The 22,605-nt window shown below is 38.6% G+C and overlaps 1 protein-coding gene across 4 annotated transcripts in view; it reads left to right on the top strand.

Annotated features, from left to right (window-relative positions):
- The window catches only part of LOC114654608 (casein kinase I), a 225,910-nt gene that overhangs the window by 93,220 nt on the left and 110,085 nt on the right, over nucleotides 1–22,605 (top strand). For all 4 annotated transcript variants that reach the window (XM_028805242.2, XM_028805238.2, XM_028805239.2 and 1 more), the window contains exon 2: nucleotides 20,716–21,245. In XM_028805242.2, coding sequence (XP_028661075.2) covers nucleotides 21,065–21,245 — 181 coding nt within the window. In that variant the 5' untranslated portion in view covers nucleotides 20,716–21,064. The remainder of the gene's footprint in view (nucleotides 1–20,715; nucleotides 21,246–22,605) is intronic.

Raw genomic sequence — 22,605 nt, 5'->3', positions numbered from 1 at the left:
GTGTAGACAATCTTTGTAGGTTTTCTTTGTGCACTCAGGTTTCCTCCAAATTGGCTCAATATGTGTGAGTGTGGGTGTACATGAGTGTGCCCTGCAATGAACTGGCATCTCATCAAGGGTGGGTTAAAACCTCTTGACAGCATTGACTATCCAAGTTGGCTCCAAATTCTTATAATGATGATAAAATGAAGGAAGTGGGCTCAAAGAACTTGGGGTGACTTGTGCATTTGTTTCAAATGCAATCAGTGTCAGTGCTTTATTCTTCAAGCATTGTTTGATACTAGAAGAGGAGGAAGATGTTGCCATCTCAAAGCATACTGTGGAAGACTGCTTTGTTTGCACTTTCATTATTGAAAACTGTTTATTCCTGCAGGTGAAGTAAGGCAGTTAGCTAAGATGGAAGCGCATCAGGATGTTTGAAGTAAATTGTTTTTAATTATTTATCAGCTGGTATGACAAGGCAGGGAGCTGCCAAACATTAGGAATTTGTTTGTTTACATATATTGATTCCCACTTTAAAAAATGTATAAATATTTCAAGACCTTCAGAAACAAAGGGCGGTCTTGAATTGATAATTCAGGAGTATTGCCGTCTTGTTGCCAGGGATTTGTTGCTGTCGAAGACATATTTTAAATTCATGTGTGCAAAACCTGTACTTAATCAAAGGTATGATATTATTTAGTTATACTAATAAATGGACAATTAAGGTATTTAGGTGCTGAAAGGTACCAGATTGGTCAGGGATTGTTATCCTAAGGATTTTGACACTGCTGGGGAGATAAAGCGGGAGAGGTTATCTTGTGCATATAGATTCATCAGTCAGTTGCATTTTCTTGTTGTTGGCAAAAATGTTAGCACTATGTGGGGATGCATCCTTTCCATTCAGTAGCACTATGTGGGGATGCATCCTTTCCATTCAGCTGAGCAGTGATGTTATGAAGATGGATGTTGAATAGATGGAATAGATTAAATCTATATTATTTTGAGAAAAAGCCCTTTACTATGTTTTTTTCTAATTAATCCATTCTCAAATACTACACAGTCCCCACCAACAACTTAGTATAATTTTCTTTTTTTATTAATATTATTTTAGACATGATTTTCAAAACGGGCGACATGGTGGTGCAGTGGTAGTGCTGCTACCTTGCAGTAAGGAGACCTGGGTTTGCTTCCCGGGTCCTCCCTGCGCAGAGTTTGCATGTTCTCCCCATGTCTGCGTGGGTTTCCTCCCACAGTCCAAAGACATGCAGGTTAGGTGCATTGGTGATCCTAAATTGTCCCTAGTGTGTGCTTGGTGTGTGTTTGTGTGTGCCCTGCGGTGGGCTGGCACCCTGCCCGGGATTTGTTCCTGCCTTGCGCCCTGTGTTGGCTGGGATTGGCTCCAGCAGTCCCCCGTGACCGTGTTAGGATATAGAGGGTTGGAAAATGACTGACTGATTATCAAAACATATCAGAATCAGTGGACACTAGAACTTTGGATAGAATTTGTAAAATTAAATATTGGCAGTGGAGTACCAGAAACAATGAGGTGTACAGATTTAATTGTTACTCAGTGTTTTTGCTGTTTGTGAAATCTGCTGCTTTACCGTGTATGTCATTTATAGCTACTTCAAAATACAAGCATTCATCAGTGATATTACATGTCATTTAGTAAATAAGCAGTCTTCGCTTGAAACTGTGCTTTTTCTCCCATCCCTTTTTCTTTAAAAAAAATAAATAAATAAAGCTATAGACATGCACAGATACATATAAACTAACTGTTGCATAGATCATTCTTGTTCAAAATTGGCTTATTTCTTTCTCCTTTAATTTTGGAGAGCAGTTTGATATTTCAGTACTTTGAGAGGAAAACTTAACAAAAGTTCTTTAAAAAGTGTGCACAAGCTAAACTGTAGTATGTGGTCATGTGGCCGGGTTTCATAAAGCCCCTGGTATGTGTGATTACTGTGGTTTTTGCAAGTATGACCGATTTTCCAGCTGTTGTACCTCACATTGGTAGTGTTGATGATTCAACACTATGTTGATGATGAGTCCATCTCTGAACATTTTGTCTGTAGTTACATGCCAACATTATCTTTCCCCCAGTGTGCTTAATTTAGGAATAGACTAGTATATTGCTTGGTTCAAGTTTGTTATAAGAAGGAATGGAATCTAATTTTGAATTTATATGTCATTCTCAACTAATAGCTTGTAGCTGGCTAAAAGTAAACAGGAATTTCTGTTTTCAACTGAGGCTAAATAGGAACAATTGGTTACCTTATTTACTACATCAAGTGTTTTTTTTTTTTCACTCCCAAGGCATATTGAGTATCAGTACTCTTAAAATAAGTAGTATACAAAATTCATCAGTTAAAATGCTTTAAAATTTTGTACAGTGCATCCGGAAAGTATTCACAGTGCATCACTTTTTCCACATTTTGTTATGTTACAGCCTTATTACAAAATGGATTAAAATCATTTTTATCCTCCGAATTCTACACACAACACCCCATAATGACAACGTGAAAAAAGTTTACTTGAGGTTTTTGAAAATTTATTAAAAATAAAAAAATTGAGAAAGCACATGTACATAAGTATTCACAGCTTTTGCCATGAAGCTCAAAATTGAGCTCAGGTGCATCCTGTTTCCCCTGTTCATCCTTGAGAAGTTTCTGCAGTTTAATTGGAGTCCACCTGTGGTAAATTCAGTTGGTTGGACATGATTTGGAAAGGCACACACCTGTCTATATAAGGTCCCACCGTTGACAGTTCATGTCAGAGCACAAACCAAGCATGAAGTCAAAGGAATTGTCTATAGACCTCTGAGACAGGATTGTCTTGAGGCACAAATCTGGGGAGGGTTACAGAAAAATTTCTGCTGCTTTGAAGGTCCCAATGAGCCCAGGAAAACCACCAGGACTCTTCCTAGAGCTGGCCAGCCATCTAAACTGAGCGATCAGGGGAGAAGGGCCTTAGTCAGGGAGGCGACCAAGAACCCGATGATGTCAGAGCTCCAGAAGTCCTCTGTGGAGAGAGGAGAACCTTCCAGAAGGACAACCATCTCTGCAGCAATCCACCAATCAGGCCTGTATGGTAGAGTGGCCAGACGGAAGCCACTCCTTAGTAAATGGGACATGGCAGCCCACCTGGAGTTTGTCAAAAGGCACCTGAAGGACTCTCAGACCATGAGGAAGAAAATTCTCTGGTCTGATGAGACAAAGATTGAACTCTTTGGTGTGAATGCCAGGTGTTATGTTTGGAGGAAACCAGGCACTGCTCATCACCAGGCCAATACCATCCCTACAGTGAAGCATGGTGGTGGCAGCATCATGCTGTGGGGATGTTTTTCGGCGGCAGGGACTGGGAGACTAGTCAGGATAAAGGGAAAGATGACTGCAGCAATGTACAGAGACATCCTGGATGAAAACCTGCTCCAGAGCGCTCTTGACCTCAGACTGGGGTGATGGTTTATCTTTCAGCAGGACAACGACCCTAAGCACACAGCCAAGATATGAAAGGAGTGGCTTCAGGACAACTCTGTGAATGTCCTTGAGTGGCCCAGCCAGAGCCCAGACTTGAATCCGATTGAACATCTCTGGAGAGACCTTAAAATGGCTGTGCACCGACGCTTCCCATCCAACCTGATGGAGCTTGAGAGATGCTGCAAAGAGGAATGGGCGAAACTGGCCAAGGATAGGTGTGCCAAGCTTGTGGCATCATATTCAAAAAGACTTGAAGCTGTAATTGCTGCCAAAGGTGTATTGACAAAGTACAGTGGAACCTCGGTTCACGACCATAATTCGTTCCAAAACTCTGGTCGTAAACCGATTTGGTCGTGAACCAAAGCAATTTCCCCCATAGGATTGTATGTAAATACAATTAATCCGTTCCAGACCGTACGATCTGTATGTAAATATCTTTTTTTTTTTTAATTTTAAGCACAAAAAAAGTTAATTATACCATAGAATGCACAGCGTAATAGTAAACTAAATGTAAAAACATTGAATAACACTGAGAAAACCTTGAACAACAGAGAAAACTAACACTGCAATAGTTCACGCTATAGTGCTAGGAACCGCTAGCTAAAAACACCTTTTTTAATGAGTTTTAAGCACAGGGGAAAAAATGAACATTTGAAAAATCCGTAATTTAATAAACCACCAAGAAAAGTAACATTGCAACAATGCAGGCTATGAACCGATCACTGTAAATAGAACTGAAAACAAAAACAAGCCTTCTCTACCTTATGCGTCTCTCCCTCTCTCTCTCTCTCTCTTTTGCGAGCCTGGAGCGCCTGTGTGTGTGTCTCTCTAGCGTGCTCCTGTGTGTGTGTGCGCCTCTCTCTCACGCTCCTGTGTGTGTGCGCGCGTCTGTCTCTCTCGCGCTGCCTGTGTGTGTGTGTGTGTCTCTCTCTGGCGCTGCCTGTGTGTGTGGCTCTCTCTCTCTCTGCCTGTGTGTGTGCGCAGCTCTATCTCTCACTGCCTGTGTGTGTGTGTGTGTGTGCGCGCTGCCTGTGTGTGTGCTGCCTCTGTGTGTGTGCGTGTGTGTGTCCCGCACTCTCTAGCTCGCTCGCTCTCTCTTGCTCGCTGCACAGGAAATGCACAGGGAGAGACTGAACATGTACAAACCGAAAGGGAACCTGGCTTGTTCGTATACCGAGTCTGTGGTCGTGAACCAAGGCAAAAAAGTTTGGTGAACTTTTTGGTCGTAAACCGATTTGTACGTGTACCGAGACGTTCGTGAACCGAGGTTTCACTGTATTGAGCAAAGGCTGTGAATACTTATGTACATGTGATTTCTCAGTTTTTTTATTTTTAATAAATATGCAAAAATCTCAAGTAAACTTTTTTCACGTTGTCATTATGGGGTGTTGTGTGTAGAATTCTGAGGAAAAAATGAATTTAATCCATTTTGGAATAAGACTGTAACATAACACAATGTGGAAAAAGTGATGCGCTGTGAATACTTTCCGGATGCACTGTAGATGTTCCATAACTAGACCAATTATAATTATTTATACATTATTACTTAGTGATTACGGCTGCTCCAGAAATTTAAATCCTAAGGTGTTCATGAAATTTATACATTCTCCTAGTTGGAGAGTTATATATATCAGGATGTCAGGAAGTCTGTTTGAGAAAATGTCAGTTAGGTGGTCTTTGCAGTAGATAAGTGCTCAATCAAGGGTGATTTGTTCTGGCAAAAAGCTTTCCTGTTCCTCCTGCTGAAAAGCAACCCCAGAGCATGACACTGCCACCACCATGCTTGACAAAAAGGAAGTTGTTACCTAAGTTTTGGACTGTATGTGATTTACAGTATGCCAAACATAGCGCTTGATTTGAAGCCATAGAGCTAAACATTAATATTTTCAAACCACACAAATCTTTTTTACAGTGTCTCAGATTTTGTTGTGTGGCTTCTGTCAAACTCCAGGTATGACTGAGTGCTAATCTTTCTCAGAAGTGTCTTCCGTCTAGCCCCTCTCCCAAAGAGGCCAATTGTGGAGAGATATATGTCTAGATAGTTTTTTCCACAATGAATATGGACATGACAAAATTTGGTAATAATACGTAAACAATGGCACTTATAATCCCTCTTGGCACAATCTCATGGAATAAACTGGTGACTAAAGTTGTGGACTTGTGTTATATATATAAAACGTGTGTGTGTTGCCCCTTTTACTCCAACAGACAGATGCTCAGGAGACAAAGTAAAAGCACCCAGAAGACTTTTATAGTTTTCTTCTTTAATAGTGCCTTTGAAGCACCACAGCCACCATAAACAACAAATTAACACAATTCTCTCCTCCACACCTCTCAGCAAGTTCTGTCTTCTATCTCCCAACTCTGGCTCGCTTGCTGGGTCCTTGACCTGGAAGTGCTTCTGCTCTTCTGTCCATGTGACTAGTCCGCACTTCCGGGTCAGACAGAGAATTAAAGTTCTTTAATCAGCCTGGAAGTACTTTGGGGCGCCCGTCCTCGTGACTTGGCAGTACTTCCGGGCTATGGATAAGGCATAGCTCCTCTGGTCCTCTCACAGCCTATCCTGGCGGCACCCACGATAACCCACAGGGCTGAGAAACCGAACTCCAAGTCCCAGGATGCCTTGCGGGAATCCGGGGCACCATTACACTCTAGGGGAGCTGCCATCTAGCGTTTTGAGGGAGGCAGTGTCCTTGAAAATCTGCCTTACCCCATCCTTCCATCGCAGGGGCATCCCGGTCGGGTAGTTATTGTACTCAGTTTCTTCCTCTCTTTCTGTGTGCAAAGCTTCTCATTAAATTTTTTTGTAGTACAAATGCAAGATGACAATTCCACAGGCATGAGTTTATTTTTCCCTATACATGAAGATCATACTGTCATTTGCTTAATTGTATTTAGGTACAGTAATCCCTCGCTATATCGCGCTTCGCCTTTCGCGGCTTCACTCCATCGCGGATTTTATATGTAAGCATATTTAAATATATATCGCGGATTTTTCGCTGCTTCGCGGGTTTCTGCGGACAATGGGTCTTTTAATTTCTGGTACATGCTTCCTCAGTTGGTTTGCCCAGTTGATTTCATACAAGGGACGCTATTGGCAGATGGCTGAGAAGCTACCCAGCTTACATTTCTCTTTCTCTTGCGCTGACTTTCTCTGATCCTGACATAGGGGGATTGAGCAGGGGGGCTGTTCGCACACCTAGACGATACGGACGCTCGTCTAAAAATGCTGAAAGATTATCTTCACGTTGCTATCTTTTGTGCAGCTGCTTCCTGAAACGACATGCTGCACCGTGCTTCGCATACTTAAAAGCTCGAAGGGCACGTATTGATTTTTGCTTGCTTGTTTTTCTCTGTCTCTCTCTCTCTTTCTGTGCTCTTGACGGAGGGGGTGTGAGCTGCCGCCTTCAACAGCTTTGTGCCGCGGTGCTTCGCATACTTAAAAGCCAAACAGCCCTATTGATTTTCCTCTGCCTTTATGACAGTCTCTGCTCCTGACTCCTTTGAAGAGGAAGATATGTTTGCATTCTTTTAATTGTGAGACGGAACTGTCATCTCTGTCTTGTCATGAAGCACAGTTTAAACTTTTGAAAAAGAGACAAATGTTTGTTTGCAGTGTTTGAATAACGTTCCTGTCTCTCTACAACCTCCTGTGTTTCTGCGCAAATCTGTGACCCAAGCATGACAATATAAAAATAACCATATAAACATATGGTTTCTACTTCGCGGATTTTCTTATTTCGCGGGTGGCTTTGGAACGCAACCCCCGCGATGGAGGAGGGATTACTGTATATAGGTTTATTTTGTATTTGTATGAGGTAGAACTATTAGTTTTATAAATATTAAATGGTTTAAATTATTCATACAAGGTAGAAAATCTTAGCTGCATATGATGCTTTTGATCAGGAATAGTTTGCACTGTACCAATTGGCTAGACAGAGGGACCGAGCTGGGAAAGATAAGCAGCAAGTTAGGGTGATTATCATTATAGTGGATAATGATGGAAACATACTAACAAGTGAGAATAGTGTATTGAGCAGTTGGAAAGAGTACTTTAAGAGGTTGATAAATTAAGAGAATGAGAGACAGAGAGAGAAGGTTGGATGATGTGGACATAGTAAACCAGGAAGTGCAATGGAGCAATTAGCAAGGAGGAAGTAATCGCAGCTATGAAGAGGATGAAGAATGAGAAGGTTGTTGGTCCAAGTGATACTGTACATATGGAGGTGTTTAGGACAGATGGCAGTGGAGTTTTTAACCAGCTTGTTTAATACAATCATGAAAAGTGAGAGGATGCATGCCAGAAGTATACTAGTACCAATTTTTAACAATAAGGGTGATGTGCCGAACTGTAGTAACTACAGAGGGATAAAATTGATGAACCACAGTATGAAGTTATGTAAAAGAGTTGTGGAAGCTAGGTTAAGAAGGGAGGTGATGATTAGTGAGCAGCAGTATGGTTTCATGCCATGAAAGAACACTACAGATACAATGTTTTCTCTGAGGGTGTTGATGGAGAAGTATGGAGAAGGCCAAAAGGAGCTGCATTGTGTCTTTGTGGACCTAGAGAAAGTAAATATGACAGGGTGTCTCGAGAGGAGTTGTGGTATTCTATGAGGAAATCAGGGGTGACAGAGAAGTAGGGAAACGTGGTACAGGATATGTACGAGGGAAGTGCAACAGTGGTGAGGTCTGCATTAGGAGTGACAGATGTGTTTAAGGTGGAGGTGGGATTACATCAGGGATTTCCTCTGAGCTCTTTCTTATTTGCAGTAGTGATGTACAAGTTGACATAGGAGATTAGACAGGAGTCCCTGTGGACTGTGATGTTAGCAGATCACATTGTGATCTATAACAAGATTAGGGTGCAAGTTGAAGAGACCCTAGAAAGGTGGAGATATGCTCTAGAGAGGTGAGGAATAAATGTCAGTAGAACCAAGACCAAATACATGTGTGTGAATGAGAGGGAGGTCCGAGAAATGGTGAAGATGCAGAGAGTGGAGCTGGCGAAGGTGGATGAGTTTAAATACTTGGGATCAACAGTACAGAGTAATGTGGAGTGTGGAAGAGAGGTGAACAAGAGACTGCTTGCAGGGTGGAGTGGGTGGAGAAGAGTGTCAGCAGTGATTTGTGACAAATGGGTACCTGCAAGAGTGAAAGGGAAGTTCTTTAAGACGGTAGTGAGACCAGCTATGTTGCATGGATTGGAAATGGTGGCACTGACAAAAAGACAGGAGACAGAGCTGAAAGTGGCAGATTTAAAGATGTTAAGATTTGCATTGGGTGTGATAAGGAGGGACAGGATTAAGAGCGAGTACAGTAGAAGGTCAGCTCAGGTTGGATAGTTTGGAGACAAAACCAGAGAGGCAAGATTGCATTGGTTTAGATATGTGCAAAAGAAAGAAGCTTTGTACATTGGGGGAAGGATGCTAGGAATAGAGCTGCCAGGCAAGCGGAATGAGGAAAGCTTAAGAGGAGGTTTATGGATGTGGTGAGAGAAGACATGCGGGTGGCCGGTGTGACAGAGCAAGAGGAAGATATAGAAACGGGTGATCCGCTGTGGCAACCCCTAATGGGAGCAGCCAGCAGAAGAAGAAGGATACTGTACCCCTTTTCAAAACTAAATGTGGGACTGTACTTGCTACCATGAATTTTTGCAAGTAAAAATTAATTTCAGTTTATGAATATAGTTCCTATGTACAATTCCCTCTTTTCATTTATACTTTAGTGTCACTTTTGCAAGTCCTACTCCTCTATGCACTACTTTACTATTTGGGAGTGACAAGTTCTTGAGATCCAGTGTTCAGAATTAGTATTGGCCATGAAAAAAAGTAAATTGTTAATTCATAGTTTATTTTTGTTGAAAGTGAACATCCCAAAATATTTGACTACATTTTTTATCTTAACTAAATCTGTGTTCTTCTCAAGAAGAGTTTATCTTTAAAGATATGAGGATCCCAATAAGTTGTCCAAGAGTAGATTTTGCTATTGTTGTATAACAATATACATAATATATTATTATAACTTGCTTACAAAGTTACGGATGTGAATAGAATGAAAGTGCTTTGTGCTTACGAAAACAAATGAATTCTGTGATGGTGCCTTTATCGTAACGTGTGTGCAGTCAATTACACCAATGACATTAGAAAAATCGGCAATCACTGCAAATTGCCTTTTGATATCTGCTTGCTGTCCTTGACTGTAAGGAAATTGGATGTATGTGGGTAGATGGCGTGACACAACTCCCTGATGACTGCAAGATTCCTGACTGGTCAGCCAGTTCATATTGAATTGCAACCATTGCCAAATAGCTCACCGTTGGTAAAATTTTTGCTGCCAAAGAACTCCTTACAGTTTCTATTTTTTGTGTCCACTTTTTGCTATAAATTATAGCATGATTTAAAAATGGGTTTGACATGTTTGGAAATGTATTATCCAGTAACTGACTATCAGTATGTGTAACAGAACTATCATAGTTGTATTTTAAACTACAACTGATCAATATGTTCCTGTTGTGTCACATGACACGTCAGTCCGATAGACTAATTTGTCGCAGACTTTTAGTGTCATACTAGACATTAAGCCCGTTACAATAACGGGCGCTAGAATAGTAGAGCATAAACATTAGTAGGAACAGTCTATATTAAATGGCAAAGGGCCGTCTATTTTCTGTTACAGTAATCCCACCTCTTTGGGGAAACTGGTCTCCGCGTCTCAGTACCCGATTGGATTTTTCGTGCGTTATGTTTTAGGTCTTACCTCATTTACCGAAATCCGATTAGATCGGCCGCGCGATATTTTATAGGTCCCGCCCTCTCTGTCTTGTGTGACGCGTCAGGCGGCCTTTGAAGCATCGCACTGTGCCCCGCGCATGCACACTTCGCCAGAAGACACACACACACGGACACATGGACGCACACAGGGATTTTATTAAAGAGGATTACCAACAGTAACTGAGATGGCAGCCAGAATGTATTTCTTCATTCAACTTAACTATTTGGTTCATACTACAGTACACGTTCATATGATGCGTAGGTACCAAATGATGAATTTTTCAGAGTGTTCAGTTCCTTTTGAATCACCTGAGCAAAATGTCACAAACTGTTCACTGTCCCCACAGTCCATAATCAATTAAAATCAGTTAGAACTGGGGTTTAAATGGAAATGCATTTCCTATAGTTACTTTAGTTCATTGTTATTTTAAGAAGAACATGACAGAACTGAAGCAAAATGCCTTTTGTTTGTTTACTCTCTGTCCCACCTCTATAAACACAACAAAAAAGCTTCCCAGTATGTAAAGTGAATCTGGGCATGCCTTTTACAGACATTGCTTTTTCATTGTTGCCTGAAACATTTTACATTCAATGGGATTACAGAGAACCTTTTGGATGTGAACAAAAATTTGTAAAGAAAGGGATCTTCTTGTTTGTTCATCCTCTAACATGAAGAATAGAATACAGATTCTAATCCCATATAAATCGGGCTGTTTCTTGTGCTCTTCTTTGTTCGTATGATCTTCGTTCACAAAATCTTGAATAAGCGACCTGTCATTTGAGTCTGATAAAATGAGTAGCAGTGTATTACATGTTTATTAGCACAGGCAAGTAAGAATTTCATTGTGCTCTGTGCACATGATAATAGTGACTCAATAAAATGTTTAACTGTCCCAGGAGCACCTTTCAAGGGTTTGCACTTTGGGTGGTGTTAGTTGTGCAAACCTGGTTGTTCATTGGTTAAAGAACAACCATGACATTTTGATTTCTACCTGGAGGCACTTCCATTTTTGTTGCACTTTATTGTGTCCCCCCAAGTAGAACCCTTTCTAAAACACTTATGACAGGGCATATAGTTATCCATGTTGTAAAATATTCCTGCTGTAAATATAGACAAGTTTAGGTTTACATGTTAATTGCAGACATAAATGTGTGATAGGAAGTTATTTTGTTAAATACTCGGCAAGTTCACATTTTCTTTTACACTTTATAACTGTGTTATGCAGTATGATATATACATGGTCTAGACTGATAACATCTGCTGGTATTTACTCATTACATGATCTGTAACTAAAACCTCTGCTCAAAATAATAATTTTGTTGCATCTGCAGTGTTAAATTCATTTTAATTATCATGCCTCTTTGGAACAACAGACAGTATTGATAATCTGAAAGGTTTTTGGTATGAGTATGAATTCCAGAATTTGTGTGTAAATTTTTAGTTTCTACACAGTGATTTGAAATAAACAGACTTGTTTCTAGTTGTTTTGAAGTATCCCAGCTTCACTTTAGGGTTCTTTCAGTCCACAGTGAAGCATAAGAATCTTTATTTGATGGCTACTAATCTTAGTCAGAAGACCCCTATTAGGCTTTTTCCCTACACTCTCAGACTAGCTACATTTATTTTATTCTCTTGGGTTGTTACCTCAAGCTTCTGCCACTTTCTCACAGCATAAGGGTGGCTTGTCCATCTGCACCCGCTGTGACTTTAACAAGCACTAATTACCCAAGAGGCCAGGTAAGGTCACTCTTTTTGCTATAGCATCCTGGCAGCTGTGTCCTGCACTCTTTATTTAATCAGTTTGTGTGTTTTTAGTCTCAATCTTTACTGTCAGAATAACCTCACAATGTGTGGTTCAATTATATAAGAGCTTTAGCAGAGGAATACTTCTTCAACAACATTTAGGAAACACAAATTTACACATTGCTTTTATTTTCTGCTTTTAATTCCTGCCTTGTTTAATTGTATTGCTTAATTAACTAAATACTCTTTGTTAGAATTCTTAAAAGTATAGAGTAACATAACCATTTCTTTGTATATAAAACAACTCTTACCAGTTTCTTAATAATCTAATATCCATATTCTTGTGTAATTTTGACGCTGCCAAGTGAAATCTGATTCAACTTCTCTAACTTAACAGCTTTATTCAGCAGTATTCCCAGTATAAACATTTATCTAAATGTGCCTAAAGTAGCTTTCCTACAGGTAACGTGATGCAAAATGTATTTTATAAAAAGCCGTATTATAGTATTTTCAAGAATGAGTTTAGTACCGTGTTGAATGTATTGCAGACGCTCCAAGTGTTAAAATTGTTCATTTGTAACAAATCCCTTTAATTAATGAGAGAGCATTGTAATATTTAAATTGAACAGAAATATATTCAAAAACTTAAAAGAATAAACCGCTTAGACAGTATTGTCCTGGTTTTGAATCCCTCACCTGGACAGTGTCTCTGAGTATTTTGTATCATCTTCCCATGTCTGTATGGGTAGTAGGGTTTGCTGGTTTTTCCACCTGCATCCCCAAAGACATGCTGGTTAAGTTAACTGATGAATCCATATTTTCCAAGTGTGTGTGTAAGTGTATGCCTTGTCTGGATCTGATTCCTGCTTTGTGCCCACTACTGCGAGAGTTGTCTTCAGCCCCCAGTGATTCTGAAATGGCTTTAGCAGGTTTCAGAATGTTATGCTTACTTTTTACAAAAAAAGGGGGGTGGCGGGGTATGGGTAGATCACCACAATTATATGTTATAAATTTGAATGTGCTTTGTGTTGCTTGTTGGGTGATAGTTGGTGACATTTTCATGAATGTGAGAATTCTGAAATTTTTAGCACATATGTTTGTGTGTGTATCTATATATGTGTATATGAGTATATAGTATGAATGCATGTGTGTATATGAATTAAAAAAAATATATGTATACTGTATACATTATATTGATAAAGCTATTCTACATGTAAAAGTTAAGCAGATTCTTACATTGAAAAAACCCTTTGCATGACATTTAAAATTTGCTGAATAGGATCTGATTAAGACCCCATTGTTAGGAAAAGAAAGGTTTCTCTAAAAAGAGCCAAGCAGTGTGTGCCAAAGCTTCCTTTTCTACTGTTCCTTGATTGCACATACTGTATAGAAACAGTGAATGGGTATGGAAAACATATCTTAAATAAAGTAAATTTGATCATATTTCATCAGAAGCACTTACAAGGCACTTTGACAAAGACTTTGCAGAATATAGGCTATATCTAACATTATACAAGTAAAACATACAGACCTTGCAGTCCAAAGTAAAATGCATATACAAACCAAGTTAGAGATAAGAAACTGTTGACTCTTCTTATTTTTTCTAAATAGTTACCTCTTTACATTACCCTATTAGTTATGTATTTTATTAATTTTGATGGCTCATCTAGAGCAAGCATAACTTTTCTATTTTGGCAGCATATTCTTTTGTTTTCAGCATTAAAAAAATACAGCTTGACATCGATCAAATCGCTGATGTAACTTTGCTAAGAGACTGACATAAGAAAGAGGCATTGATATAAGGATATGAAATGCTTTCAGATGGTTGGAAGTTTCAGCTATTTTTGACAGTGTTCTCAGTTGTCACTGTGCACCTCCACCTCTGGTATATTGTATAGACATTCTTGTTTACTGTATACTGGACTTGTCTTTTATGCCTACTAGGGGGCTTTGCCCCCTGCTCGCTTCGCTCGCCAACCCCTGTGTTTGGTTTTCCAGATACACACTTTTAAGATTTTTTTTTTTCTTTGAATTGTTGCTTTTTCATTAGTTTCACTTTTATTTCAGAACTTCCGTAAAAACAATATTTGTAATCTTGCGAGTCCCAATATGCTGAATCTTTTTAATGAGGTCAGGATAGGTTTCTCTGTTTGGAATTTCAGCACAGACAAAACGATCTACATCATCTGCAGTTAATATTTTTTTTTACAAAGTAAAAAAGTAAGTAGAGTTCTGCATTGGACTCCTGTCTGTAAAGTCGTACTATTTTCCTCTCACAGTTCCAAAAGTACATGGGGTTACCAAGGTGATACCCCAGCTTTTGTCTAGGTTTTTGTACAAGGGCTAGACAGAACGTTTTTGACTCCTGGGGTAAATGTAGCTTTTTAAATAAGCAGACAGATAAATATATATACATGAACAAAGTAACCAATAAATGCATGTGCGGTAAACTCCGTTTTTGAAATTCTCAAGATTCTTTATTTGTCACATGCATAGTTATACAGGACAACATGCAGTGAAATGCATCCTGATCCACTTATCAAAAACTGTGCAAAGTTAGAAGAATATCAGTTAAATTAACAAAAAGTCATAGATTGAAAGATAACAGTATAGTAGAACATAATAAATAAGTAAAATTATGTGAGTAAAGTAGAATTAAGTGTTAAGGTGCAATAGTGTAGTAATTATTGTGCAAAACCAAAGTTAGACTGGTGCATAGTTAAATGAGGCAGTTTGTTTGCGCTACTGCAATCTTTACTTTTTTTATATTTTCTACTTTTCCTACTTTCATATCCTTTAACTTTCTCCACATGTGTATAGCGCCGTTTTTTTTATTTTTTTTATTTTTTGAGCCTTTCTAATTTCACTGGTTTCATAGTCTCTAACCTGCTCTGCATGTGTTTAGCGCCAACGTTTGTAAACATCTTTATGAAGTTCTATTTTGTCATTTTACTCATTGTCTTTTAATTCTGATCCGTACAATACATAGAACAGAATAAATCCTCAATACAGTATAAAAATAAAAATTCTAGAAGTACGGAGTAGAATTTCACATTAGATGATATCACATAATATGATTTGGATTTGTTTTAAGTCCTGGAGACCTCATTCATCAAGCTGCCTCCCCCATTTTGCCATTCCACATCTGAAATAGCGCTAATCCGATGAAAGGACCACTCATTCCCACGTCCCCATTCATCAGGGATGACTTTACCTTAGGCAGGCAATCTACAATTTAAAGAGATTGTTATTTTCTTGTGAATTGTTACATATGCATTATTTTCACTTTTACTTTAAAAACTTTTGTAAAAACAATACTTGTTTCTTTATTTCCTGCCCCGCGCGTGGGTACATCTCTTTCTTCCCAGACGTGTAATACTGCTTGTGTTGTGAAGGGTGTTGCGGCTGAACATACGCTAAGGATATGCCTTTGGATCATTTTCTGTCTTTTTGCTGCTTGCTAGCTGCCTCTTCTGCCTGTCGCATGTCGTTGTTTTAAGAGCTGGAAACACATGATGCTTGCCTGCCAAAAGCAATCCAACAACTGCTAGCTTAGAGGTCTGTTGACTTGTTTTAAATGATGGCTCACTGCCTGGTCTCGCGTGACGTTGTAAAAGCAATACCTGTCTTTTATTTCTGGCCATGGGTGTGGTTGAATTCTATCTTGCAGGATGTATAACGTTGCTCGCATTCGGTTGGGGTAGCTGCTGTCGCAGCTTTCTCTACATGTGTATAGCGCCATTTTTTTTGTTGTTTGTTTTTAGCCTTTCTAATTTCACTGGTTTCATAGTCTCTAACCTGCTCTGCTTGTGTTTAGTGTCAACGTTTGTAAACGTCTTTATGAAGTTCTACTTTCTTTTACTCATTGTCTTTTAATTCTGAGCCGGATTGGACATGCTTTTTTTTCCAATTCCACTTGTTCCGGGCTGATAATTACTTAACTTATTTTCTGAATTTGCACCTCGATTATTCTTTTTTGCTTTTTTTTCTGTCCAATGCATTTGAGTCTCTTTTTTCTCTCTTCTCACTTATTCTGGGCTGATCATCACGTTCCTTATTTTCTAAATTTGCACCTAGATTATTGTTTTTCTTTTTAGTATTTTTTTCTCTCCATCACTTTTGGGTCTCTCTTCTCCACGCTTTTCTTTCTTCTTTGTTTAATCGTCGACGTTTCATTTCTACTCTATTCATTTCATTTCTACCGTATTGACCTTATACACTTTATATGCACTGAGAGCCCTGGAGCTGTGTGTGCTGCATGACTGCCTTTACACTACTGATTTGTTTTTTTTGATATTGCTTGTAAGTAGGGTGTGTCTTGCAAGACTCTCGTTCTATGTTCCCGTGAGATGCACCATGGAAGGTCTGTTTTGTCTCGCGGGTCTTTAAATTATCTTCCGAGAAGATCACGTATCGTAGACTATTAGGACAGGGGACAGGATTTCTTTTTATAATAGAGAGGTGAGCGTTTGTCTTTATCTATTGCTCAGTTGCCGAATATTCAGGATTACTTCTTTCTTGTGTGTGTGTGTGTGTGTGTGTGTGTGTGTGTGTGTGTGTGTGTGTGTGTGTGTGCTTCAGCATCTTGACTGTTTATTCTTTCTCTTCCTTCACTTAATCATTATTCTGGTATTTGCTTGACGCTCAGCCGACATTGCTTTTATTTTTTTCTTTTTGCCATTATAGTGGTTATCATTTGGTTTTTCAAACACTTTGCCATAAATACACGACCACCAGTCACTTTTGCTATCCTTTACTATTTAATTAAGTTCAGTGTTTGATCAATAAACACAGTACTTACTTACACTTGATTATGAATTTGAACATATGCACAGTTGTGCTTGAAAGTTTGTGAACCCTTTAGAATTTTCTATATTTCTGCATAAATATGACCTAAAACATCAGATTTTCACTTAAGTCCTAAAAGTAGATAAAGAGAAACCAGTTAAACAAATGAGACAAAAATATTATACTTGGTCATTTATTTATTAAGGAAAATGATCGAATATTACATATTTGTGAGTGGCAAAAGTATGTGAACCTTTGCTTTCAGTATCTAGTGTGACCCCCCTTTGCAGCAATAACTGCAACTAAACGTTTCCGGTAACTGTTGATCAGTCCTGCACACCGGCTTGGAGGAATTTTAGCCCATTCCTCTGTACAGAACAGCTTCAACTCTGGAATGTTGTTGGGTTTCCTCACATTAACTGCTCGCTTCAGGTCCTTCCACAACATTTCGATTGGATTAAGGTCAGGACTTTGACTTGGCCATTCCAAAACATGAACTTTATTCTTCTTTAACCATTCTTTGGTAGAACGACTTGTGTGCTTAGGGTCGTTGTCTTGCTGCATGACCCACCTTCTCTTGAGATTCAGTTCATGAACAGATGTCTTGACATTTTCCTTTAGAATTCTCTGATATAATTCAGAATTCATTGTTCCATCAATGAAGGCAAGGCGTCCTGGCCCAGATGCAGCAATACGGGTCCAAACCATGATACTAGCACCACCATGTTTCACAGATGGGATAAGGTTCTTATGCTGGAATGCAGTGTTTTCATTTCTCCAAACATAACGCTTTTCATTTAAACCAAAAAGCTCTATTTTGGTCTCATCCGTCCACAAAACATTCTTCCAATAGCCTTCTGGTTTGACCACATGATCTATGGCAAACTGCAGATGAGCAGCAATGTTTTTTTTGGAGAGCAGTGGCTTTCTCCTTGCAACCCTGCCATGCACACCATTGTTGTTCAGTGTTCTCCTGATGGTGGACTCATGAACATTAACCAATGTGAGAGAAGCCTTCATTTGCTTAGTAGTTACTCTGGGGTCCGTTGTGACCTCGCTGACTATTACACGTCTTGCTCTTGAAGTGATCTTTGTTGGTCGACCACTCCTGGGGAGGGTAACAATGGTCTTGAGTTTCCTCCATTTGTACACAATCTGTCTGACTGTGGATTGGTAGAGTCGAAACTCTTTAGAGATGGTTTTGTAACCTTTTCCAGCCTGATGAGCATCAACAATTCTTTTTCTGAGGTCCTCTGAAATCTCCTTTGTTCGTGCCATGATACACTTTCACAAACATGTGTTGTGAAGAGCAGACTTTGATAGATCCCTGTTCCTTAAATAACACGGGGTGCCCACTCACACCTGATTGTCATCCCATTGATTGAAAACACCTGACTCTAATTTCACCTTCAAACTAACTTCTAATCCTAGAGGTTCACATACTTTTGCCACTCACAAATATGTAATATTTGATCATTTTCCTCAATAAATAAATGACTCAAGTATAATATTTTTGTCTAATTTGTTTAACTGGTTTCTCTTTATCTACCTTTAAGCCTTGAGTGAAAATCAGATGATGTTTTAGGTCATATTTATGCAAAAATACAGAAAAATCTAAAGGGTTCACAAAACATTCAAGCACAACTGTACTGTGTTCTGAGAGATTATTAATAGATGGCCCTGTGGGTACCATGTCTTTATTACAATGAACTTTCCTGGCCTCCAAGTTGCTGCTTCCTAAACTTTTTTTGAATTTCCAATGAGATCTTAAATCCTCCCTGTGAGTTGCATGCATGTCAGCCAGCCAACTGAAAAATGATTTAGCAGTAAAAATATCGAAAACTTAATGAAGATTGTGCACTTCAAAAAAGTAACAATGAGGAGATTATCATAATACAGATAACTAACACAAAAAAAAAAAAAAAAAACGCAAAGCCACAGACCTGTTAAGAGTAGTATCACTGACTCTGAATAAACCATATTCTACGCATTTATGAATTCTTAGGAAAAATAACATAGGCTGGGCACTTCTGTATAGTTTCACATCAGAATCTGTCTTCTCAGGAATTTATTTTCCACTGTACTCTCACACAAACACTCTTGTATGCTTCATCAACAGCATCTGTTTATAAAAGCAGCTCCCAGAGCTTGAGAGCAATTTACTACAAAAAGAAAACTAAAAATGTTTCACCTGATTATTCTTTTGTATGTGGCTTGGGTCCCAAGCATTTAATTTCCCGAGTTGCCTGTACTGTACAGGAATTCTGAATTTAAGGAGTCATTCTAGATAGATATAGCAAAGCTTGACAGGTCCTGACAGATTAAAGGAACTCTCATTAATTTGGTGGCCTGTTAATGAAAACCCTGTCCCAGTTTTATAAGTAATGAGTCAAAATATTGTCAAAGACATCAATAGTGTTGTGTCACCGATTAATGCTAAGCATAAGTAAAATCAATGAAGAGCTGCTAGACAAAATTATGTTGTCAGCAGCATTGCCTCAATGAACAATATATTCTTTATGATTCTTAGAAAAGATGTAATGTTTTTAAAAAGTGTCTATGTGTGTGCAGTATGTAGTATGTGATAACAAATGTACTGAGGTGAACAATGCAGTCACAATGATTGCATTTTCAATATGAGTATTTTGATATTCATTGGCTTACCAGTGAAATGGTTTGTACAATGGGAAGAATATTTGTATTTGTTAGTATATAAAATAAATTGCTGTAGGCAAAGTCTTCATGACTGCTTGAACCTTAATGTAGTTCGATTGACCAAGAGACAGAAGCTGTAATTAGTAAGGTGCAGTAGTGATCAGAGACATAAAGCGTTTTCTATCTTTTCTAGCAGTAAAGTTGTTGTTTTTTCCAGTTTTGAAATAATGCATTAAATAAATTTAATGACATGGTACAGAGCATTTGGACAATTGTTTGATTCTTGATCATTTACTCCGACAATCTAAAGATCCAGTGTTATTGCATAAACTGGTCTTGTGTGGGTGTGTGTGTGAGGATGGCTTGTAGTGGATAGTTTTTCAATTAAAGGCTGTGTTTTATCTGAACATTATGGTACTGGTATAGACTTTGGCTAAAAGTTGTCATTTAGCATTTAATGCACATTTTTATAATTTCACTGCCTGTTTTAAACAAAGTGCTATGAATAAGAGGGCGTGCAAGAAGGGAAGCTTCCACTTCTGAAAACGGGTGCAAATCTCCTGAAACTGGTCCATGGGATAGTACCTTGCGTGAACATTTATATTGTGTTTGTGTCCATGTTGCTACCTTTTGTGTGCATTTGTGAAAAATGAAAAAATTTTGGGAGTGATTCAAAATGTCTTTGTCAACTTGTAAAGGTGTGGCAAAGTGCCAGTGGCAACAACGTGCATGAGAACAGAAAGATGGAGCAGGAAATAATCAGCTGTTGTTTGTTGAGCTAAGCTCATTGTATGTAAAGAAAGCCCAGAGCCTCATTGTCATTGGGAAAATTAAAGGCTTTCTGTAATATCTTTAGTTTTGAGACAACTACTTTCAGCTGAAATCTGTTTTTGGTTTACTGTGGTGCTTTGGTGCTTTAATTTTATTTCAGGAATATGCCTTTGACAATTTATCATGTTAGAAGGAAATATATTGAAGAAAGTATGTGTTAGTTAATTTGGTTTTGTTTGTGTGTGTTCACTGTGACTTAAGGTTTCTGACTGACATTTCTGCTTCTTTTACTTTTTTTTCAGAAGAGTTTGTGGTGTTTTTGTTTCTATTGATGTGTCTGAAAAGCTATAGAAATGTCAAACTGGTTTACACTGGAAATGATATGTTATTATTTACAGAACAGCTTTCATGTAAGAGCTCCAGCTTGCTTGTCTATTGTCACAATATAACCAGGGTGCTTTTAGTGTGAAATATGTCTGCATCTTACTTCATTAATAGCGTTTTTTTTTCCCCCTCTTGACAGATTACCAGTTGTTGGAATTGGCTTCTTAAAGAAACCGTGTACATGTTCTGTATCTCAGGTTTTATTTTTTGGATCTTTCCATTTTCTGAAAACCAGGACAACAGGACTATTTCTTTCGAATGGGATGAATGTGCCACTTTGGGAAATCCAGCGACTGCACAGTAGTGATCAAGCCACTTCAGCTGCGCTCAGACTGTTGCCTCTCCCAATGATGACTCTGATGCCTAAATCCACGGCTTGAATTTTCCTTTTTTTTTTTTTTCTTTTTTTTTTCTTTTCTTTTTAACTTGGAGGGGTGGCTCAAAGGAATACAAAAATCATCTTCAAAGTGGAGTACCGCAAACTTGACATGGATAATAAAAAGAAAGACAAAGACAAAACCGATGACAGGATGCCAAGGCCGGGAGGCCGATCGGGAGGGCCTAATCCACGGGGTGGCAGTTCCTCCAGCTCAGGAGTTCTCATGGTTGGACCCAACTTTCGTGTGGGCAAAAAAATAGGTTGTGGAAATTTTGGAGAACTTAGATTAGGTAAGGAAACTTTTAACCAAAAGTCAAATATCTGGTTTTATTATAACTATGTTTTGCTCTAATAAATGTAAAAGTTCATTGTATATAACTAGGGTTTAAAATTCATTTTTGAAATTGGTGGAGGGGGTCTCACCCTAAAGTTATCACAAGGGGGATTTCAGACTGTAGTGGGATTGGGGTGGGGTCAAAAACCCACAGTTTTAAAAGCACTTTGATATTAAAATTTTAGGCTTTTTTATGTTAGAACTTACTCTTTCTGATGTTTACAGTAGTTTTTTAAAATTTAGAAAGGATAAAATTATCATCCAGTCTTTCAAATAATGTGTTGTTTCTGCTGTTTTAACTTTAAATAAATAATTGTTTTGTTTTTCATGTTGAGATTTCCACTCATATTTAGCCAAAAAGCCAGACTTGTCATGGAAAAATGCAGCAGTAGAGCAATACAAAACAATCTAAAGAATGTAAAATAAAAAATACTAAGAAAAATATGTATTTTTGATCCATACCCATACTATTTTTCCTGTAATTTTTGTAGCTTTAAGACAGTTTAGCAGTCATAAGGCTGTGAATGTAGTTAATATAAGAAATTTGAGAAATTTAGTTAAACTATAGTTTACATATTCAGAGCAGAGATGACACGGTATTGCACAATGACTAGCACTGCCACTTTACAGATCCAGCATACTGGTAGCTTTTCACACTATCAGTGGATTGAGATTTTTTGATCCACTTTAAAATAATGTTACAAGAAGCAATTCATCCTTTCTGAAGCACAGTACACATAATGCAAAAATTTTTTTCACTTCTGTCACAGATTTCTACAATAACTGTGAACACAAGATGAGGCAGGGTCCAAGAAACTTGATGAAAATGTATGAAACTATTTGTTCTTTATTTTTCAAAGACATTTTCCTGTCACTAGATTGAATGGTCCAGTCCTCTTTGTTCCCTTTACCATTATCCCTGAGTCAGTTTGTCCAAACCTAGTTGCATGTACACCATCTTCCCAGTGTTTACACATCTCCACTGAACTGCAGGTACTGATGGAGAACACTTCTCAATGGAATTTGCTGCAGCAGGAGGGTTGACTACTGCGGTGGGTTGGCACCCTGCCCGGGATTGGTTCCTGCCTTGTGCCCTGTGTTGGCTGGGATTGGCTCCAGCAGACCCCCGTGACCCTGTATTTGGATTCAGCAGGTTGGATAATGGATGGATGGATGGCTGGATGGAGGGTTGACTATGGGCTGTCAGAACAGAAAGCATTACTACACAATCCCCATCATAAATATGTCCTCAGCCCAATTTGACATTTAAGAATTTATGCATTTGAATAATCTCAAGTGCATGTCACGGTGAACGG

This window comes from Erpetoichthys calabaricus, chromosome 7 (genome assembly GCF_900747795.2).
Source record: "Erpetoichthys calabaricus chromosome 7, fErpCal1.3, whole genome shotgun sequence".
In the NCBI taxonomy this organism is placed as follows: Eukaryota; Metazoa; Chordata; class Cladistia; order Polypteriformes; family Polypteridae; genus Erpetoichthys; species Erpetoichthys calabaricus.
Note: the sequence above shows the minus strand (reverse complement) of the source record. Positions and strands in the feature narration are given on the sequence as shown.